The 22126-nt window shown below is 41.8% G+C and overlaps 1 protein-coding gene across 4 annotated transcripts in view; it reads left to right on the plus strand.

Annotated features, from left to right (window-relative positions):
• grik1 (glutamate ionotropic receptor kainate type subunit 1) overlaps positions 1 to 22126 on the plus strand; it is a 291625-nt gene that overhangs the window by 253042 nt on the left and 16457 nt on the right. For all 4 annotated transcript variants that reach the window (XM_033033233.1, XM_033033237.1, XM_033033235.1 and 1 more), the window contains 2 exons: positions 7074 to 7299; positions 21477 to 21727. In XM_033033233.1, coding sequence (XP_032889124.1) covers positions 7074 to 7299; positions 21477 to 21727 — 477 coding nt within the window. The remainder of the gene's footprint in view (positions 1 to 7073; positions 7300 to 21476; positions 21728 to 22126) is intronic.

A 22126-nucleotide genomic window follows, 5' to 3' on the forward strand; every position in this document is an offset into this window, starting at 1 on the left:
TTTTGTGATGAAAATGCTGCCAATTGATTGAGAACATATTTCTGTCAGAATTATCTTCTGAAAAGAAAGTGGACTCATGGACATTTATTGTACCAGAAAACTTGTGAGATGGTTAATATGTGACAGATTCAGGTGAAACGTTTAGGTTTATTATTGTCACATGTACTGACGAACAGTGAAAAGCTTTGTTTTAAAGCTATCCATACAGATTAGCATACTATACATACATACAACCAGTTCCAACTCATTGCAATAGATAGAGCGATGGGGAAGATACTTGGTGCAGAATACAGTTCCTAGCATAGAGTAATCGAGTGATACAGTGTGGTAACAGGCCCTTTGGCCCAACTTGCCCGCACCGGCCAACATGTCCCAGCTATACTAGGCCCACCTGCCCAGGTTTGGTCCATATACCCTCCAAACCTGTCCTATCTATGTACCTGCCTACCTGTTTCTTAAATGTTGAGATAGTCCCAGCCTTAACTGGCTCCTCTGGTAGCTTGTTCCTCATTCTCCTGCGCTCCAAGGAATAGAGTCGCAGCTTACTCAACCTCTCCCTATAGCTCAGACCCTCTAGTCCTGATAACATCCTTATAAATCTTCTCTGTACCCTTTCCAGCTTGACAACATCTTGCCTATATCATGGTGCCCAGAACTGAGCACATTTGTGGAGCAACAGTACCTCAGATAAAGTCCAATGTGCCCAGTGGGAGGCCATTCAAATGAATTCGTCAAAACTCAAAATTTACTATTTTGCTCAATTGCTGCATTCTGAAGATAGACCACGACGGCAGAAACTAATTTTTATAATTCCTACTGTCTTCAAACACAAAATCAGCAACCAACTAAGACTTTTGAGCTTGGTGATCTGAATTAGCATACAGCACTGTTGCAGTTCTAGGTGACCCATATCCCTTATGTTCCTTTCCCATACGACCAGTCCACCTAGATTCTCTCTCCCATTATCCATCTTTTCCATTTCCTATCCTCTCCCCCACCTTGTTCTATCTGCACATTAACCCTCCCTATCTGGTTTCACATCATTTTTCACCCTCCCCTTCCGCTGCCTGGCTGTCTATGCATCAAACTGCTGGAGGAACTGAATGGGTCAGGCTACATCTGCGGAGGGAAATGGACCGATGACATTTTGGGTCGGGACCCTTCTTCAAGACAACTTGAGTTTTGAAGAAGGGTCCCAGCCCGAAATGTTATCTCCATTTCCCTCCATAGATGCTGCTTCACATGCTGAGTTCCTCCAGCAATTTGCTTTCGCTCAAGAATCCAGCATCTGCAGGCTCTTGTGTCTCCTTTTATTTCCTTACCTGTTTCTAGCTATAACCCACGCCCGCCTCTCCAAACTCCCCCCTCCCTCATGGGTCCCATTTGGCTCTCATTCTTCTGTTTCCACCTACTAGACCCTGTTTTAACCCTCCCTCTCACCTCTTTTTGCTGGCTATCTTCCCTCTACACTCTCAGTCCTGATGCAGGGTTTTGACCCAAAACATCACTCATCCCTTTGCCTGCACAGATATTGCTTGACCCGCTCGAGTTCCTCCAGCAGTTTATTTATCGCTCCAGATTCCATCAGTTGCCGTTACTTGTGACTGATTGTTTTGGCCATTGTACACAAAGAAACATTTCTTTCCTTTGTAGATTCACTAGTTTGCTCTCTGGGGCAAGGTCTTAAAGTGATGGGGTTGTACAGCACATAAAGGAGCCCTTCAGCCCATCATATGCATGCTGACCTTTTTACCCATCTGCACTAATCCCATTTGCCTGCATTAGGTCCAAATCCTCCTTGGCCTTACCAAACGTGTGTCTAAAAATGTCTTAAACACAATGAATGTATCTGACTTCACTCCCTCCTCTTGCAGCAAATTCAAAATAACTCAGTGGAAAAAAAATAATTTCGCTCAATTCACTCGCAAAACTCCTTCCTCATATCTTAAATCTTTGGCTTCTTGGTTTCAAAACTTTTATCATGGATGCTGAGTATCTACCATAATCGCAGACTTTTATCATTTTATATCCATTCATCAAGCCACCCCTCAGCCTCCTTTGCTCCTGGGAAAACAACCCAGTTTATTAAATCTCTCTCCATAAATGATGTTCCACAATCCAGGCAACATCATGAAGCTACGTTCTTCCTGTAATGTGGTAACCAGCACTGCACACAGTACTTTATTTCATGAAGGTGCAACATAATGTCCCAACTTTTATATTTTATGTTCCACCCTCTAAAAGCAAGCATGCCTTCTTCATTACCCAAACTACCTACGCTCAAGGAACTGTGGCGTGAACCGCAGGTCCCTCTGTTCATCAACATTCCTTAGCACCATACTATTTACTGCATTTGGCTTCCTGAAATGTGTCATCTCGCACCTGCCAACACTCTGCCCAGCTCTCCATCTCGTTTATATCCCGTTGTAGCCTTCCTCTCTGTCCACAAGACCACAAACGTACTAACCATACCTCTTACATCCGTATTCAAGGTATTAATATATATCACCATCAACTGTGGTCCCATCACTGATCAAAGCAAACCACTGGACAGAGACTTCCATTCAGAATCCTCACATACGTTAGAGACACAACTTGGAAACAGGCCCATAGGTCCACATCGCCCAATGATCACCTGAACACTGGTTCTATGTTATCTCACTTCACCCACTAGGGGCAATTTACAGAAGACAATTATCCTACAAACCTGCACATTTTTCCAATGTGTGAGGAAGCCCGAGCACTCAAACAAATCCTTGCGGTCACAGGGAAAACAGACAAACTCCACACAGACAGCACTCGTAGTCCCGATCGAACCCGGGTCTCTGGCGCTTTGAGGCAGCAGGTCTACTGCTGTGCCACCGTGCCATTAACCTCTGTCGCCTATCCTGTCCCTTGCCTTTCCAAATGCACATACATCCTATCCCTTAGAATGTTCTCAAATCATTTATGTACACAGACAAGAGCCTCACTAGATTGTAGTCATCTGGTTTATCCTTGCTGTCCTTAAATAAAGTATCAGCTATCCTCCAGTTCTGGCACCTCACCTGTGGCTAACAAAGATGCAAAAGTGTTTGTCAGGGCCCCTTGCTTCTCAAAACAACGAATCTGGATAATTAGCCCTGAGGATTTATCAATATTTATGCATCCCATGACATCTGCTCCAGATTATACATTTACCTCTCTTCAGCACTCAGTATCTTTCACATCCTTCTCCATGGTGATTGCAAATGAGAAGTATTCATTTAGCATCTTGTCCACATTGCCTGGTTCTATACATAGATAATTACTTTGGTCAATAAGGGGACCCACTCTTACTCTTGTTATTCTCTAGCTCCTTATATATTTAAATAATGTCTTGGGATTCTCTTCAGTCTTACTTTCCAGGGAAATATCATTGCCCGTTTGCTCCCTCCTAATTTCTTGAATTCTCCTCTACATAATCTCAAAGAGACTCCTCTGATCCCATTTGCCAAATGCCAAATTACATTAGTAACTTTATCGGCACCAACACATGGCGCTACTTGTGTACGATCTAGGTTGTTTGCAAAACAAAGCATATCACTGTACCTCGGTACAGTAGGTACATGTGACAATAAAGTATTGCCCTGGACTTTTCACTCCCCTGCTGTGCATTAGAGCTAGCTAGTGCCATACACTTGGCTGTTGCTGCCACTTTCCTCAAAGGGCATGCCTTCCCACTTAAAATATCCAAAACAATATGCATGTTTAAGAGGAGAATTACCACAGGGGACATCTGTACTTCCTACCTGCACCTACTGCCCTTTCTGGTGGTAACCCATCTTTTTTCCTGTACCTGCTGCTTGACTAATTCGCTCAACATAACAAACACATTTGTGTAGGAATGAACTGCAGATGCTGGCTTAAACCAAAGATAGACACAAAAAGCTGGAGTTACTCAGTGGGTCAGGCAACATCTCTGGAGAAAAGTAATAGGACTATTTTCTCCAGAGATGTTGCCTGACCCGCTGAGTTACTCCAGCGTTTTGTGTCTATATCGACCATCTTTTCTAAATACCGTTTTGTCAAATAGCGAGTCTATCCACAGCTCCAACTGCTGTGTGCAGTCTGACAGGAGCTGCAGCTGGACGCACTATCCTCTGTGATAATCTCTGGTGACATTGGAAATGCTCCTGACCTCCCACTGCCCCAACCTCGTGTCTGTTTTCCCCAGTTCCTTCAACTAAATGAAGGAAAGTAACTTCTAACCTGATCATTACTTACCCTCCCCACTGAAGTCCAATGTTCATCAGAGCCTTCACTTTTGACCCAAATAGTACAGCGCTTTGACCTCAAAACCCTTTCAAAATGGCCACTACCAAGATGCAATGGTAGAGTGGTCTGAAGAAGAGAGATTGAATAATAGTGGTCAATATCCATTGGAAGTTTGAAGAATGCAAAGTGACCTCACTGAGATGTCCAGGTCTCTGAGAATGGATTGCTTTGACAGATACTGAAAGCAGTTCCCTCTGGTTGAAGAGTTTGGAACTGGGAGGCAGTATCAAGATAATGGTTCGTCCATGTGGGAAAGCAGTAGATCTTTCTACACCTCATCATCGGCGGTCACTCGAAACGAATATGACTGTCCTCTTTTGGGAGGTCAGTTGTGTGTGACTTTGTTTAACGTGGGGAGACTGGTGCACAGACAGCCACCACACGGTTCTTGACAGATCTGGGTCAGGATCCAGTGGCAAGACGACTGGGGACCCTTTCCTGCTGCAGCCTTCATCCGCCTTCCCTCCGTTGTGACTCTCCACTAAAGTCAACCATCATCCTCTGCCTGTTCCACCATTGAGGTCTTGGTTGAATTTCTCTTTGTCAGGGACCTTCCCCTCGACCTTACTGCCATGGGTGGCCCTACCAGGAGCATAGCTCCAGACGCCATCGCTCTCAGGATCTCAGGACCACACAAGCTTCTCCACCACGACAAGGTGACATGAGCAGTGTGTCCAGCTGCAGCTTCTGTCAGACCCCACAGAGTGTTTGGAGCTGTGGAAAATAATAATAATAATAATACATTTTATTTATGGGCGCCTTTCCAAAGTCTCAAGGACACCTTACAGAATTTAACAAGAGTAAAAACCATATAATCGGTGTAAAATAAATAATAAAGACATCACCAATACACAAATTAAAGACAGAATTCGATCCAAAGACAAAAAAAATAATCAAAAACACAATGTGAAGAGAGAGCAGCGGCAGCTAAACCGCGCCAGCGTCCACTCTCCCTTCCGACAGCCATCTTGGACACAAACTAAAATAATCACTTACACACAAAAATCATCCCCCCACAATGGTTACCACTGTGGGGGAAGGCACAATGTCCAGTCCCCATCCCCAGTTCTCCCAAAGTCAGGCCTATTGAGGCCTCCGCTATTGCCTCTACGGAGGCCCGATGTTCCTGGCCGTTCTCGCCGGGTGCTGTTGCCCCGGCGTCGGGAGAGTCCTCTCAGCACCTGGAACGTTGTTACAATGTTGTAAATCTTTTCAATTCTCCAGTACGAGAGAGATGCTGGTGTTCAGCTGTTGAATATATTCAATGCTGAGATTGGTAGATAAATACAGTTGCAGAACACTGGAATATGAAAAAATACAGAAATTTTGGAGGAACTTGCCAGTCAACCAGGACTTCCTGTGGAAAGAGAACCCAGTCAATGTTTTGGGTCAGCAGCCCTTTCTTTGACAGAGGAGGGGAGGGAGGGGGAGAAAGGAGAGTGGGGGATTGTTCAAGATTGGAGAATTCAATGTTCATACCGTTGGGTTGGAGGCTACTCAAGCAGAATATGAGGTGATGTGCCTCCAGTTTGTGTGTGGCCTCACCCTGACAATGGAGGAGGCCCAGGACAGAAAGGTCAGCATAGCAATAGGAAGGGGAGTTAAAATGGTTAGTAACTGGGAGACCGAGTAGGCCTTGGCAGACCGAGCGCAAGTGTTCAGTGAAAAGATCGCCGCGTGTTTGCTTGATCTCGCTGATGTACAGGAGGCCACTTTGGGTACATCTGGTGCAGTAGATGAGGTTAGAGGAGGTTCACATGAACCTCTATCTCATTAGGAAACAGTACTGGTGTCCCTAGATGGAGGTAAGAGAGGAGGTATAGGGACAGGTGTACCCACATTGGCTGCCAGTATCTTACCACAGTGACTGAACTTCAAAAGCGCTATTTTGCCCTGAACATTTTTAAAGGTTTTACTGCAACTGAACACATTTGCCTGCACATGGAAGTTCACAATTATCTGGAATTGGTGCATCGCAGGTTCTCTTGATTGATTCTTGAACAAGGAAGAATTAAGGAAGATGGGTCTGCACTCAAAATCATGTTTCAATAAAATAACATTTTCTTGAAACAATAGAATAACATTTAAAATACACCACTGGATGGTCGGGGGGGGGGGGGGGATTTAACACAGTTGCGAATCCCTCCAATTCTCTCTCCCAGTGCCACGGGTGGTCAGTTATCAATATATTTTATGCAGAAAATAAAATAATTTTGGACTTTGTGAAATCGACGAGTGGTGGGAATATAAATGTTTGAGGAAGCGAATCAACCATAATCTTATTGTAGCAGAACAGGATTAAAGGACTTGCTCTTAAATTTCCTGTTCCTGGTAATGGAGGTGTTATAAATCCAAGTGCGTTTTCATGGGGATGTACAAGAAGCATTTGTCTGCTGCAAATAATTGGGATTGTCAGCTTTCCTCTGTTATTCCAGGTGATCAATAAAACCACTAGAAAATGCAAAAAAAACCCCCATCAGAAGCTGATTGATTTGCTAGATAAATGTCAAATAAAATTTAATGTCCAAAATAAAATAAACATATATATTGATCGAGAAGAAAATAAGGAAGCAATCACCAACACTCTTGATTAAACCTTTTCAAAGAAGTTCAAGTCTGTGAGAATTAGTGATTGAATGAAATGAAAGTGGATCGCAATAATCTGATGCTGCAATTAGGCATGTGGCTCTTGTGGTGATTCTAACTATGTTGGAAAAACAAATGAGGCTTCTCCAAGGCTGAGGCCCCGCAAATAAACACTACTTTACATTTTACAGAAATCAAAAATCTCAACCTATGAGAAAATGTGGGCGTTCATGAACAGTCGAAAGCAAACTGCTTTCCTGAAGAAAAATGAGGAGGGAATTCAACGTGTTCTCACCACTGACTATGCCCTTCTGATGGAGTCAACCAGTATTGAATATGTCACCCAGCGAAACTGCAACCTGACGCAAATTGGAGGGCTCATTGACTCCAAAGGATATGGCGTTGGAACACCTATAGGTAAAATGCTGACTTAAACCTTAAATTTCTAATCAAAAAGTATGGATTCAAAATCCAATTATAAAGAAAAATAGGTGCAGGAAATCACACACACTTGCTCATTTCACAACAGCAAAGCCTATGAGGTTCCTGGGTTTTGAGATCAGAAATAAATATGCTTTCCTTCTAGAGATAGAGAACTCCATTTTTGTTTTGCCCTTTCAAACTTCTGGGCTTTCAGTTAAATATGAATGCAAGTAGTATTGAGATATTCCAGTAAAGGAGACTCGGTATTCATCTTGAAGTAAAAGGGATGACTAAATTTAAATCACAATGTCTTTTGAATCATTTTTAACACGGGTCCTATCAAATATCCATAAATTGGATTATTTGTTCTGCACCATCAGAGTCATGCTCCAGGCTGAATGATGAGAACACTAACACGCAATTAAGAAAGAAATCAGGAGGGAAAAATTGAGACATGAGATAGATTTGGTGGATAAGCGAAGAAGAATCTTAAGAGATACTGCAAGTATATTTAGAGCAAAAGAGGGAGAAGAAAGGTCCCTCTGAGGATCAACCTGCTCATCTATGCATGAAGCCGCAGCAGATAAGCAAGGTCTTAAATTAATACATCTCATCTGTATTTACTGGAGAATATCATGGAAGCTAGGAAGCTGGGGAAGAGAACAGTAATATCTTGAATATAGAAATTGCAAAAGAGTTGATGTTGGCTGACCTGAGACACATAAAAGATGGTTAAATCCATGGGGCCTGTTGGGTTTTTTTCTGATGGAGTCAACCAGTATTGAATATGTCACCCAGCGACTTTATAAGAAGCAGAGGAAGAAATTGCCTGGGCCCAGACACCGTGAGATAAGCCCGCACCTGAAATATTGTGTGCAGATCAATTGGCCATGTCATTGGTGGGATTGCTAGCGAAAGTGCAGAAAAGGTTCACAAGGACGTTGCCAGGACCAAATGGGTTGTTGATAAGGAGAGTCTGGATAAGCTGGGACTGTTTATCTTGGCGTGAAAGAGGCTGAGAGTTGACCATATAGAGGTTATAAAATCAGGAATGACACAGACAAAGTGAACGGTCACAGTCGTTTTCCCAGGGTAGGGGAATCTAATTCTTGGTGCTAATTTTGTTTCTATTGCCTTTATTTCTGTTCATTCTTTTCTTAAATTTGTTATTTTTCAGTATTTTGTTTGAATTGAAAATAGGTCAAATAAAGCAAAAATGAATGTAGTTTTAAGTAAGCAGAAGATTCTTAATTTTGCTAATTACTGGAAAGAACATAATCAAAATAACAATCAAAATTATAGAAGGTTGAAAAATTAATATGTTTATTATTTAACATTTTCTTCCTGCAATGAATTATGTAATTAATATTTATTTGTTCACACTACAAGGGCATCACTGGTAATGCAAGCACACTGTTTTTATATAATTCTCCTTGAATTAAAGAAGCTATTAAGAGTTCCCCAATTGGTGGCTCTGGGGTCATATGGCAGAAATAGGAGGATATTTGTCAACTATTATTGTCAGTAATCCTGACACTAGTTTTGAGCCTAGATTTGGGTGGCACGGTGGCGCAGCAGTAGAGCTACTGTCATACAGCGCCAGAGACCCGGTTCGATCCTGATTGCGGGTGCTTGTCGTAACGGAATTTATACGTTCTCCCCGTGACATGCGTGGGTTTTCTCCAAGATCTTCGGTTTCCTCCCACACTCCAAAGACGTACAGGTTTGTAGGTTAATTGGCTTGTCCTTAGTGTAAATTGTCCCTAGTGTGTGTAGGATGGTGTTAGTGTGCGGGTATCGCTGGTCAGTGAGGACTCGGGGGGCCGAAGGAACTGTTTCTGTGCTGTATCTCTAAACTAAACTAATGTTTGTTTAATTACATGAAATTAATCTATAGTCGGATTCAAACTTCCAGCTTCAAATTAATGTTCCAGACCATCGTTTTTAGTAACTTAAAAACAATGACAATCATATCCCAAAATGTCAAATTTATTGGCATTTAATTTGTTTGTTCGACAAAGATCCACATTGTTAAAACTAACATCTCTTTATGTTGTTTTCAACTAATCACAATTTTCTAGGTGGAACAATTTCCGTGTGCACTCGTCGTTTTGTATTAGTTTTATTTTGAAATTACAATTTTTTTTTGTTTTCATTGAGGCATTGTCACGGAAATTTCATCGCAAGTGAAAATATAATTTAATAGCACGGATACACCAATTTTTAACAATATTAATTGCTATATTTACTTGAGTTTTTGTTGGTTTTTATCAACTGAGTTCTGTTAGTAATATTGTCTAGTGAAACTTAATTTTCTTGTCTGTGGAAAACTAAATGTAAAATATTGATCAAAGATTATTAAGACTTAACATTACATCTGATCACTCAATATGTCTAATGGTTTCCAGTCGGCAAAGCTGGAGAGTTAATATGGTGATGTCAGGATGGGACAACTTGATCAATTTGATCATAGCTCCTGCGCTCACTGAATGACTTCAGTACCAGGAAATGCCACTTCATCAATGTTTTCAATATCTCTGCATTGTTGATTCTCTTTACCTCCTTTACCTCCCCCCTTGACTCCATCCAAGAACCCAAACAGTCTTTCCAGGTGAGGCAGAGGTTCACTTGCACCTCCTCCAACCTAATCTACTGTATCCGCTGTTCCAGGTGTCAACTTTTCTACATCGGTGAGATCAAGCGCAGGCTCGGTGATCGTTTCACTGAACACCTCGGCGCAGTCCGTCTTAACCTACCCGATCTCCCGGTGGCTCAGCACTTCAACTCCCCCTCCCATTCCCAATCTGACCTTTCTGTCCTGTGCCTCCTCCATTGTCAGAGTGAGGCCCAGCGCAAATTGGAAGAACAGCACCTCATATTTCGCTTGGGTAGTTTACACCCCGGCAGTATGAACGATGACTTCTCTAACTTCAGATAACCCTTGCTTTCCCTCTCCATCCCCTTCCCCTTCCCAGTTCTCTCACTAGTCTTACTGTCTCCGACTACATTCTATCTTTTCCCGCCCCCTCCCCTGATGTCAGTCTGAAGAAGGGTCTCGACCCGAAACGTCGCCCATTCCTTCTCTCCAGAGATGCTGCCTCACCCGCTGAGTTACTCCAGCATTTTGTGTCTGCCTTGTTGATTCTCTCGATCTTTGTAACCATTCCTAGGACCACAACCCTTCGAGATTCTGAATTCCTCCACCTTTGCTGTTACCTAGCTCTGATTTACGTAGCAGTCACCTGTGGAACACATCATTTGAATTCCTTGCTTAATCTTTTCTGCCTCGTTTCTTTCCTTTCCTCCACTAAACCACATGAGGAACTAAACAGGTGCACACAGTTACAATGTAATTCCCGTGAATTCAATATCTGGCCAGCAGCAATTCAAGCGAGTTCACATTGATTAAACCATCACCTGGATTTCTTAAAGTGGCTGCTTTGTGGCAGTAACTGGTGGTAGGAGGTGTTCAAAAGACCTTGGCATCGGACTGGGAAAAGCTATTGAGAGCAGCTGCCCTGATTTTGACACAATTCTGGAAGACAAAGTAAAGAAGAGGGGAGAGTTTACCCAAAGGAAACGAGAAGCCTTCCAAGCTGGAGTCTCATAACAACAATTGAGGACACTCTAAGAAATCCAGATGCCAGAATGCAAAAGAGAATCACATTTAATTACCTCACACACTTAGCCAAAGTCAGTGACCACATCAGCACGCACCATCTTCCACCACTGCACTATAATCTTCACTCAATACTTACCTGATCCAATACATCCCCCTCACTCACAAAAATAACAGTCTATCATTCTTGGCTGGGTTACCATTCATACAGTCTAATATGGGATTTAACTCAGATTCCACCATTTGCACCCCTTGGTTTTCTCCAATAAACATCTTCCCAGCCAGGTTAGTATCTCTACCCTTCTGCTCTCCCACCCAAAACATCTGCCATTCAACCCCTCCTTATCTGGAACCGCCTATCGCTTGCCAGCTCTTATCCCACCCCTTTCCCTCCCTCACCAGCTATTTCCCCTCAGTCTGAAGACAGCTTCTGACCCGAAACTCCATCTCTCCATATCTTCTAAAGATGTTGTCTGACCTGCTGAGTTCCTCCGAAGTCAATCAGCGTACATTTCCAGCATTGTAGGCACTCCAGCCAAACACATAACATGACACCAACGCAGTTTACTCTTTCTTCCTAAAACTGCAACAGCAGCCAGAGATCAACAGCATCCAATGGCTCATCAACCACTCAAGGACAAATAGTGACCATTATAGAAGAATCATCATTAAGGCCATGGCCAGCAGTGGTCCAGAGAATGCTCAATATGTTTGCACCTTCCCATTTCCATGTCATCCCACAGGTCCTCCTGATTCACGAGCTGCAGATGGTGCATGCGTGCAAATTGAACACATAGCATCCGTTAGCCGGATTGCCAAAGCCATATTTGGCAGCATTGGCCATACATCAATATTGCACAAGAATTAGTATCACAATCTGTCTATTCAGCATACATCTGTTGAGTATTAGCATCCAACACAGTCTTTGACTGTGGCAGATGGTGCAATCATGCAAAAGATTTACATGTGCACGTTGCAAGTCAATACAGCACTTGTAACACCAAACATCAAACTCTTCAGATTTCAATTCCATGACCAAAGACATTGAGACAGCTTTTGGTTACCTCCCCTTGATACCTTATTTAGTTACCTTGCTGTGATGACCAATAAAGCCCTGTGTCATTGCATCTCTGTTATTGAAACAAACGGTGTTTTAATTTTTTTGTTCAAGAGGAATCATATGCTCAGATAACTCTAAGCATCCAAATGGCCGTGGCACCTGAGATTTTCCAGATAAGCCTCCACAACATATGGGAGCAAAGGCTTGAAAAAAGTCATTATTTGTAGCTTGAGGCAAAGCCTAGGAATGGGATCATGTTATGGCCAGGCCTTAAATTAATTTGATTTTCATTTTCAAGCATTAAATCAAAGGCGAGTAGAGATTTATGCTGATAAAAAGCAGCACTTTTATTCTGTAGGACATGATTATTACCTGGAATCACAAAGTACCATCATAAGGATTGAATCAAACCACTATGATATTTTTGTTCCTTCACTCCCAGCTGAATTATAATTAACTCAGTCCAAATGTCATGGAGTCATACAGTGCTCCGTTCTATGACTGTGTGAAGGTACTCTTCTTCACCATCCTATCTAGCTGCAACACCATTTTCAGGGAACTATATATTTTTATTCCTGGATCCTTTAGCTTTAAAACATTTCCCAGAACCTTACCATTCACCATGAAGGTCTTGCCCTGGTTTTCTTCCCAAAATGCAATACCTCGCACTTTTATACTCCAGGAGTTGGCAGTCTACCTGATAATGCCCTTACAAATAAGTAAAGATAAGTAATGATTCCTTCAAAAAGCATAGGTGTTAGTCATACGCTGCTTCAAAGTAGATTCATGTTATGCAGTTCCTCTTACTTTACATAATGGACTATCTTCTCATTTTAGTCTATTTTATCTAACATGAAATCACTTTCACCTGACTAACGTTTGTAACTTCCTCAACTACTTGCTCTAGCACTTCATTTCATGTATGAACCACCTACTGTGTGAAAAAGTTACCCCGCAGGTTCTTATTAAATCTTTTGCATGTAACCTTAAACTTATTTCCATTAGTCTTGATGCCCCAAACCTGCGAAAGAGACTATGTGTGTTCGCCCATTCTATTATCCCCATATCTATCTACCTCCATGGGTTCACTCCTCAGTCCTAGCCTGCCCAATCTCTCCACTTAAGGAATGAGGAGGACTTCTACTTCCAACCATTCTACAACATTCCCCATGGCCCTATCGTTCACTACAAATGTCCCACCATGATTTGACTTCCCAAAATGCAATACCTTGCACTTATCAGAATTAAACTCCATTTGCCACTCCTTCGACCATTTATCGTTGGTCAAGATCTTTCTGTAATTCTTGATAACCATCTTCACTGTCTGCGATATCCCCTATTTCAGTATCATCTGCAAACTTACTAAACATGTCTTGTATTTTCTCATTGAGATCGATGACAAATAACAGTGGCCCCAGCATCAATCCCTGATGCACAGCATTAGTCACAGACATCCAATCCAAAAAATACATTTCAACTATCATCCTACTATCAAGTCAATTATGCATCCAATTAGCCAGCTTTAGTTTAGAGATACAGATAGAGCAGAAACAGGTCCTGCGGCCCACCGAGTCCGTGCAGACTAGCGATCCCTGTGCACTAACACGATCCTACACACACTAAAGACAATTTACAATTATACCAAGCCAATCAACCTACAAACCTGCATGTCTTTGGAATGTGGGAGGAAACCTGGTGAAAACCTTTCAGCGCTGCCTACCACATAGAACCTTATCAGAGGCCTTGCTGGTCCATATAGACTATATCTACTGCCATGCCCTTGTTGACTTGTTTACTTCTTCAAAGAACTATAACATTTGTGAGGTACTATCTCCCATTCATAAAGCCATGCTGATTATTCCCCAATCAATTCTACTGCATGTATGTTTTATCCCTCAGAATTCCCTCCAGTAACTTATCAACTGTACTGTCAGGCCTAATACTCTTAGTTCCCAGATTTTTCTGCAGCCTCCTGTCTTCTGGCACTTCACCCTTGATTAGTAGCTTCCCACAGTGTTCTGGGATATACTGGACCAGGCCCCAGAAATTTAACTACCTTCATATGCTTTAAGATGTTCAGCACCTCCTTGACTGCAATGCAGGAAATCCCCAAGATATCCCAATTGACATTCCTACACTACTCTTCATGTCTTTCTCCATAGTAAAATGAAAGGAGAAATAATCATTGAGGACCACGCCCATCTCCTGCAGCCGTTCACAATGGTCTCTGATAGACCCTATTCTCTCCCTAGTTGCTCTTTTTCTCGTAATCAACAGAACATCTCTTTGAATTCTCTTAATTTTCTCTGCCAAAACTATACAATTGCCCCATTTTGTCCTTTAATGTCCTTCTTAAGTATACTCCTGCATCTCCTATACTCCTCCAAGTATTCAATTGATCCCAGCTGCTTGTACCTGACCCATGTTTCCTTTTCTGACCAGAGCCTCAACATGCCTTGTCATCCAGGTACTCCTGTCTGTCTGATCAGCCTTCCTTTTTGATCACAAAAAATCACATTCAAGGAAAATTGCTAAGATTCCAAAATTATGATGCAACTTGAGCTACTTGAGCACAACTAATAGAGCAATTAAATAATTACATTTTTTAAATGTATTTTAGTATCTCCCCTCTGTGATTATTTTTTTTAAGCATTTGTTTTCAGTTATTTTCTCCAGAATGCTTTGATGTTTTGATTTAATTTTGTTGGGCTTTGAAATTAGAATGTCAAGTCCATTCCTTGTTCACATGCTACATTCACTTTCTACTAGTTTTCTTTATCAGGTCCATCCTTGGCAATTTAGGTCTTAATGTCAGTAAAATTACTCTCCCTGAAATCTGATGTATTGCATTGGTGCTTATAGATGAACAGCACCAGCTCTAATATGTGGTTATTGAATGTTATGAATTCCCCAGTTTATATCCTTGTTTACTGGGATAGATATTCCTTCAAAATATGTTCTATCAGTATTTATTCTTCCACTTATTTGAATCTAGGCTCTCTGTTGGAGCTAAGGTATTAAGTGTCCCATTACTCTGGCTTTCATTTTTCTTTACTGACTGCATCTTCATTAATGCAAATAATTTCCTGTCAATTTTTTTGAGCTATGGAAGTAACTAGTTATCAATTACCATCCCAATGAAGTCAGTCCTTAACCAATGTCAAAGCTAATAACTTTTTAATAACTTTCGATCCTTCATCGGTTTATTTCAACATTTCTTCATGATTACTTTAAATCTATTTCCCAGTTTTTACTGCTGCTCTGATTTTTTTAATTTAACGCAAAGCTGTAAGTCACCAGTTTATTACTATTTAAGAGCCATAGAAATGTACAGATTGGAAATTGCTCACCAAGCCTAAGTGTACCTGCGCCCTGATTAGGTGCCTGACCTGTACTTGTTCAAACATTTTTTAAACATTTCTCAGTAGCTTGCTTCATATTTCCTTTAATTTACACATCAAAGTAGCATGTTGCTGAAAATCCTAATTTACATTAATCACACTTTAATCCCGTTTTTTAAATTCTCCCCATCTTCTCATCAACTCTGCCAGATGCTACCATCCACCATCACACAAGGGGTAATTTATAGACAATGGGTGCAGGAGTAGGCCATTCGGCCCTTCAAGGCCTTCAATGGCTGATCATTCCCAATCAGTACCCCGTTCCTGCCTTCTCCCCATATCCCCTCACTCCGCTATTTTTAAGAGCCCTATCTAGCTCTCTCTTGAAAGCATCCAGAGAACCTGCCTCCACCGCCCTCTGAGGCAGAGAATTCCACAGACACACCGCTCTCTGTGAGGAAAAAGTGTTTCCTCATCTCCGTTCTAAATGGCTTACTCCTTATTCTTAAACTGTGGCCCCTGGTTCTGGACTCCCCCACCATCGGGAACATGTTTCCTGCCTCTAGCGTGTCCAAACCCTTAACAATCTTATATGTTTCAATGAGATACCCTCTCATCCTTCTAAACTATAGTGGCCAATTAACCCACCAACCTGCATTGCCTTTGTGTGGAGTTTGCACATTCTCCCTGTGACCGCCTATGTTTCCTCCAGCACTGTAGACAGCATCCAAGGTCAGGATTGAACACGATTCACCGGCGGTACTAGGCAGCAGATCTACCAGCTGTGCCACCGTGCCTCCCTTAATTTGACTAAAATTGTTTGGTTTTTCAAGGTTGCAATAATCCCCATTAATCTTTTTTTTTTAAATCATGAATGTTTATCCCAAAAAGTGTCTGTAATTTAAAAATAGCTGCTGCCATTTCTTATGTTTAAAACTCACCATATCCAAACAATTGTTGTGGCTTTCATACATACCACCGCAACTGAATGCATTTTAATACACTGTTTCTTGAGCAAAGCTTTAGTTAATCCTTTCATTACAGCGTGGTTACAGATAATTGATCGCACTATCATGGGTATCATAAAATTAATCCATGATTATCCATGCATTAAACCTAATATCCTATAATCAGCAAACACACTGAGAAAATGACTATATAACAATACCTGTTTTTAATTCAAACATGGGAAACAAAAATATTGGGGAAAATTCATATTGCGACACTTTTCATGGCATCAAATATTTCAGTTCAAGATGACCAACTACTTAAGTTACATTACGTTTGTAAGTCGGAATCTTCTTAAACGGTTTAAAAATGCAAATTCCAATGTGAAAAATAACAATTCAAGATCGCTAGACACAAAAAGCTGGAGTCTGAAGAAGGGTCTCGACCCGAAACGTCACCCATTCCTTCTGCAGAGATGCTGTCTGTCCCGCTGAGTTACTCCAGCTTTTTGTGTCTATCTTCGGTTTGAACCAGCGTCTGCAGTTCCTTTCCGCACAATTCAAGATCGTTTATATGTTAGTGTCTCTTTTCAATGGGTAACAAATTCAACTCCTTCCATATTTTCTTTAAAAGTGTATCTACATCCTGATTAGGAGCATGATCTGTACTTGTTCAAACATTATTGAAACATTTCTCAGTAGCTTGCTTCACATTTCCTTTAATGTACACATCAAAGTAGCATGTTGTTGAAAATCCTGTCATTTATATTTACATGTTTTCCATGGTTACTCTCTTCATCTAGTACCTATAAAATATATTAAAAACAATGCTATATACTGTCAGTATTCTTTGTTTGCCAAAAGCAACATTTGGTGATTAAGAAATACTGCAGAAAGCAACATAAATGTATTTTGAGAGGTTTTTTTCAACTGTAGTGGTTTTTAAATGTTCAGACAACCTGCTCTAATGCTACAAGTCATTGTGATGAATGATGACTAAATCAATATTCACCAGGATGTTACCAGCACTCAAGGGGGCCTGAATTATAAGAGGCTGGTAGACAGGGACCTCCTACCTGCAGCGTAGGAGGCTGAGGAGTGACATTTTTAGAGATATAGAACATAATCAGAGGCATAACTCAGGTGAATGGTCTCAGTCTTTTTACGAGGATAGTCAAGACCTAGAAGGCAGATATTTAAGATGAGAGGGGAAAGATTTAGAAGTGACCTGAGGGGCAATTTCTTCATGCATAGTGTGGTGCTTACATGGAACGAGCTGCCAGAGGAAACTGTAGGAACAGGTGCACGATGACATTTAAAAGACATTTGGATAGGTACATGGATAGGAAATGTTTACAGGAATAGGGGGAAATTGGACTATTTCAGCTATAAAACCCCAATCAGCATGGACGAGTTGGGCTGAAGGGCCTTTTCCCATGCTATATGGGTCTATGACATGGACTCTCTAAATACCATGATAATTATGGATTATGGACTCCATCCATATCACCACTAACTTCCATCCGGCACACAAATACACCTGGACCATTTCCAACATCTCCCTACCGTTTCTAGACCTCACTATCGCCATCGCAGGTAACAGACTACTGACCGACATCTACTACAAACCCACTGACTCCCATGGCTATCTGGACTACACTTCTTCCCACCCTGCTTCCTGTAAGGACTCTATCCCCTACTCCCAGTTCCTCCATATACGCCGCATCTGCACCCAGGATGAGGTGTTCCAAACCAGGGTATCGGAGATGTCCTCATTCTTTAGGGAACAGGGGTTCCCCTCTTCGAATATAGATGAGGCTCTCACCAGGATCTCTATATCCCATAGCCCCGCTCTCACTCCTCATCCCCCCCCCACTCGTACCAAGGACAGAGTCCCCCTTGTCCTCACCTTCCGTTCAGATACAACAAATAACCCTCTGACATTTTCGCCACCTCCAACAGGATCCCACCACTGGCCACATCTTTCCATTTCCTCCCCCTTCGGCTTTCTGCAGAGACCGTTCCCTCCGTAACCCCCTGGTCAATTCGTCCCTTCCCACCCAAACCACCCCCTCCCCTGGTACTTTCCCTTACAACTGAAGGAAATGTTACATTTGTCGCTTTACCTCCCCCCTTGACTATCCAAGGACCCAAGCAGTCTTTCCAGGTGAGGCAGAGGTTCACCTGCACCTCCTCCAACCTCATCTATTGCAACCGCTGCTCTGGGTGTCAGCTGCTCTACATCGGTGAGATCAAGCGTAGGCTTGGCGATCACTGCGCCCAACACCTCCGCTCAGCTCGCAATAACCAACCTGATCTCCCGGTGGCTCAGCACTTCAACTCCCCCTCCCATTCCGAATCTGACCTTTCTGTCCTGGGCCTCCTGCATGGCCAGAGTGCGTCCCACCGTAAATTGGAGGAGCAGCACCTCATATTTCGCTTGGGTAGTTTACACCCCAGCAGTATGAACATTGACTACCAATTTCAGGTAGTCCTTGCTTTCTCCCTCCTTCCGCTCCCCTTCCCAGCTCCCACAGCCTACTGTCTCCGCCTCTTCCTTTCTTTTTCCCGCCCCCCCCCCCCCCACTTCAGTCTGAAGAAGGGTCTCGACCCGAAATGTCACCTATTCCTTAGCTCCATAGATGCTGCCTCACCCGCTGAGTTTTTCAGCATTTTGTCTACATTTGATTTTTCCACCATCTGCAGTTCTTTCTTAAACATTATGGATTAAATAGTCAGTTGGACAACTATAGTTGATCCATTAAGATATTTCTTGGTGACCATTTAAGCATCTAATTGTTTTGTCAAATATTTCATGGATTTTACTAACATTAACTATTCTTAGACATCTATTCATAAGGTCATAAGGTCATAAGTGCTAGGAGCAGAATTAGGCCATTCAGCCCATCGTCTACTCCGCCATTCAATAATGGTTGATCTATCTCTCCCTCCTAACCCCATTCTTCTGCCTTGTCCCCATAACCTCTGACACCTGTACTAATCAAGAATCTATCTCTCTGCCTTAAAAATATCCATCCACCTAGCCTCCACAGCCTTCTGTGGCAAACAATTCCACTGATTCACCACCCTCTGACTAAAGAAATTCCTCCTCAACTCCTTCCTAAAGGAATGTCCTTTAATTCTGAGGCTATGACCTCTAGTCCTAGACTCTCCCATGAGTGGAAACATCCGCTCCACATCCACTCTATCCAAGCCTTTAACTATTCGGTACGTTTCAATTTGGTCCCTTGCATCCTTCTGAACTCCAGCAAGTACAGGCCCAGTGCCGTCAAACACTCATCATATATTAACCCACTCATTCCTGGGATCATTCTTGTAAGTAATTCCAAGTGTTGCATAAATAATTTCATTACTTCAGTACCAATCATTAAATAGTGAAAGTAGAATTAAGGTAATATTCCATTATGTTTCCATTCCCTTATCTCTCAAATTTACTTCCCTGATTTAATATTTGGTCACATATCTCTATCCTATTAAACTTATTCCCCTGCAGTTATATCTCTCACATGCCTAAGATGTCCACCCCGATTCTCCTGCCACCTTTCTATGCAGGGGAGATTTAGAAATTACATGAGCCAATTCGCCTACCAACCAGCATGTCCTTGGGATGTGGGAGGCGACCTGGGCAAAACGCGGGCGATCGGAGAAGGAACGCAGCAGTGCCAGGGTGCAGCATCAAGTCTATCTGGTGCTCGTGAAGAAGGGTTTCGACCCGACACTACCCGCTGCATCATAGCCATTTGGAAATCCGTACAACTTTTTGTCATTCCTCTTAGCGCAGCTCTTTGATACTGGGGATCATCTATATGTCCATTTGCAGCACTACATATCACACTTGAATGATGATTTTAGGAGGTTGAGCGGGGACCTCATTAAAACACAGAATAATGAAAGGCATAGATAGAGGGAATGTGAAAAGGATGTTTCCACCACTGGTGGGAGAGTCTAGGACCAGAGGTCATCGCCTCAGAATGAAAGGGTGCTCTTTTAGAAAGGAGTTAAGGAGGAACTTATTTCGTCAGAAGGTAGTTCATCTGTGGAACTCATTGCCGCACAGAGCTGTGGAGGCCAAGTCAGTGGATATTTTTAAGGTAGAGATAGACAAATGCTTAATTAGAACGGGTGTCAAGGGTTATTGGGAGAAGGCAGGAGAAAGCAGAGATCAGCCATGATTGGATGGCGCAGTAGTCTCGATGGGCTGAATTGCCTAATTCTATTCCTATAACGTGAACTTGTGAACACCATTATGTCTGCATTTTGGCGCTGATTTATTCTCCCATTTGGCAATATAGTCTAATTTCTTAATGGCTTTATTGATGAATGCGACACTGTATTCCATCATTCCAAATACCAACTGTACTGAAACACCAACATTGTTTTGATCTTTCTACTTGGCTATTTATCTCCATGTTAAAATTTAATTTGCTGTTGTTTGGCCTGTTTACGCTATTTATTCAATTTATTTTGTGTATCCTTTGAATCCTTTGAATCCTTTGTGATTCCTTGTTTGCTGTTGTCATTATTTCTTGTGTTTGCAATTTCAAATCACTTTTGCCAATTAGAAATAGTCATGGGACCAGCAGCTCCCAAAAGATTGATACCAAAGTAGGACAAATTTGGCATGTTTGCAAAGTATCTCTAAAAGGTTTATTTCAAATATAGGAAGATTTGGATGATTTGTGGGAATGATTTTGGTTCAGTCTTTGCAGAACATGATTAGAAAGGGACCATCTGTTAAATGATACAAATAAAATAATTTCACAACATATCTTGGACGAAAAATAATAATTTAAGGACAATTAGGTTTTGCAGCTTAATGAATAATTGCCTAAACAATCATGAAATTTAATTTATTGGCAGTTCTCTGAACCGACTGATGTTACAATTGATAGACACAAAATGTTGGAGTAACTCAGCAGGACAGGCAGCATCTCTGGAGAGTGGAATGGGTGACGTTTTGGGCCGAGACCCTTCTTCAGACTGATGAGTTCAGTCTGAAGAAGGTTCGCGACCTGAAACATCACCCTTTCCTTCTCTCCAGATATGCTGCCTGTCCTGCTGAGTTACTCCAGCATTTTGTGTCTATCTTCAGTTTAAGCCAGCATCTGCAGTTCCTTCCTACGCATTTCGGTTCCATTTGTATTGCTGCTGCTTCTGTTTGACCTCTGTGTTTATTCATTAAGGATCTCCGTATAGAGATAAAGTCACAATAGCTATCCTACAGCTTCAGGAGGAAGGAAAACTACACATGATGAAAGAGAAATGGTGGCGTGGCAATGAGTGCCCGGAAGAGGACAACAAAGAAGCAAGCGCCCTTGGTGTTGAAAACATAGGAGGAATATTTATTGTGCTTGCTGCGGGACTAGTGCTCTCAGTCTTTGTAGCTATCGGTGAATTTGTATACAAATCCAGAAGAAACAGTGACGTTGAACAGGTACATTGGTGTTTATGTTATGTTTCAATATAAAGAGTGAAATTAAAACATTTGTGGTGTTGTGCTAATAAATAATTTTCAACTCAAATGTAAATTGGGATTTGGCTGTGATCAAAGGTAGATGATTAAAATAAATGAGGAGAACACCAGAAAGGGATGGAAAAAACAGCAACTTACATCCCATTCATCAGGCTAAATAAACAGTCATTTATTATTCGGTTAAATATACACAAAAGGCTAAGGATATCAATGAAAGTTGAGGTAAATTGAAATATCTAATTTCCTCAATTACTCTGTGTCACAAAGTACAATATCTTTCACTTAATTTTGGTTTATATTCACATAGGGAAATTACAATGTATAATAATATAAAATATCATAACCATTTAATCCTTTTTA

The sequence above is a fragment of the Amblyraja radiata genome, chromosome 14, assembly GCF_010909765.2.
Source record: "Amblyraja radiata isolate CabotCenter1 chromosome 14, sAmbRad1.1.pri, whole genome shotgun sequence".
Lineage (NCBI taxonomy): Eukaryota > Metazoa > Chordata > Chondrichthyes > Rajiformes > Rajidae > Amblyraja > Amblyraja radiata.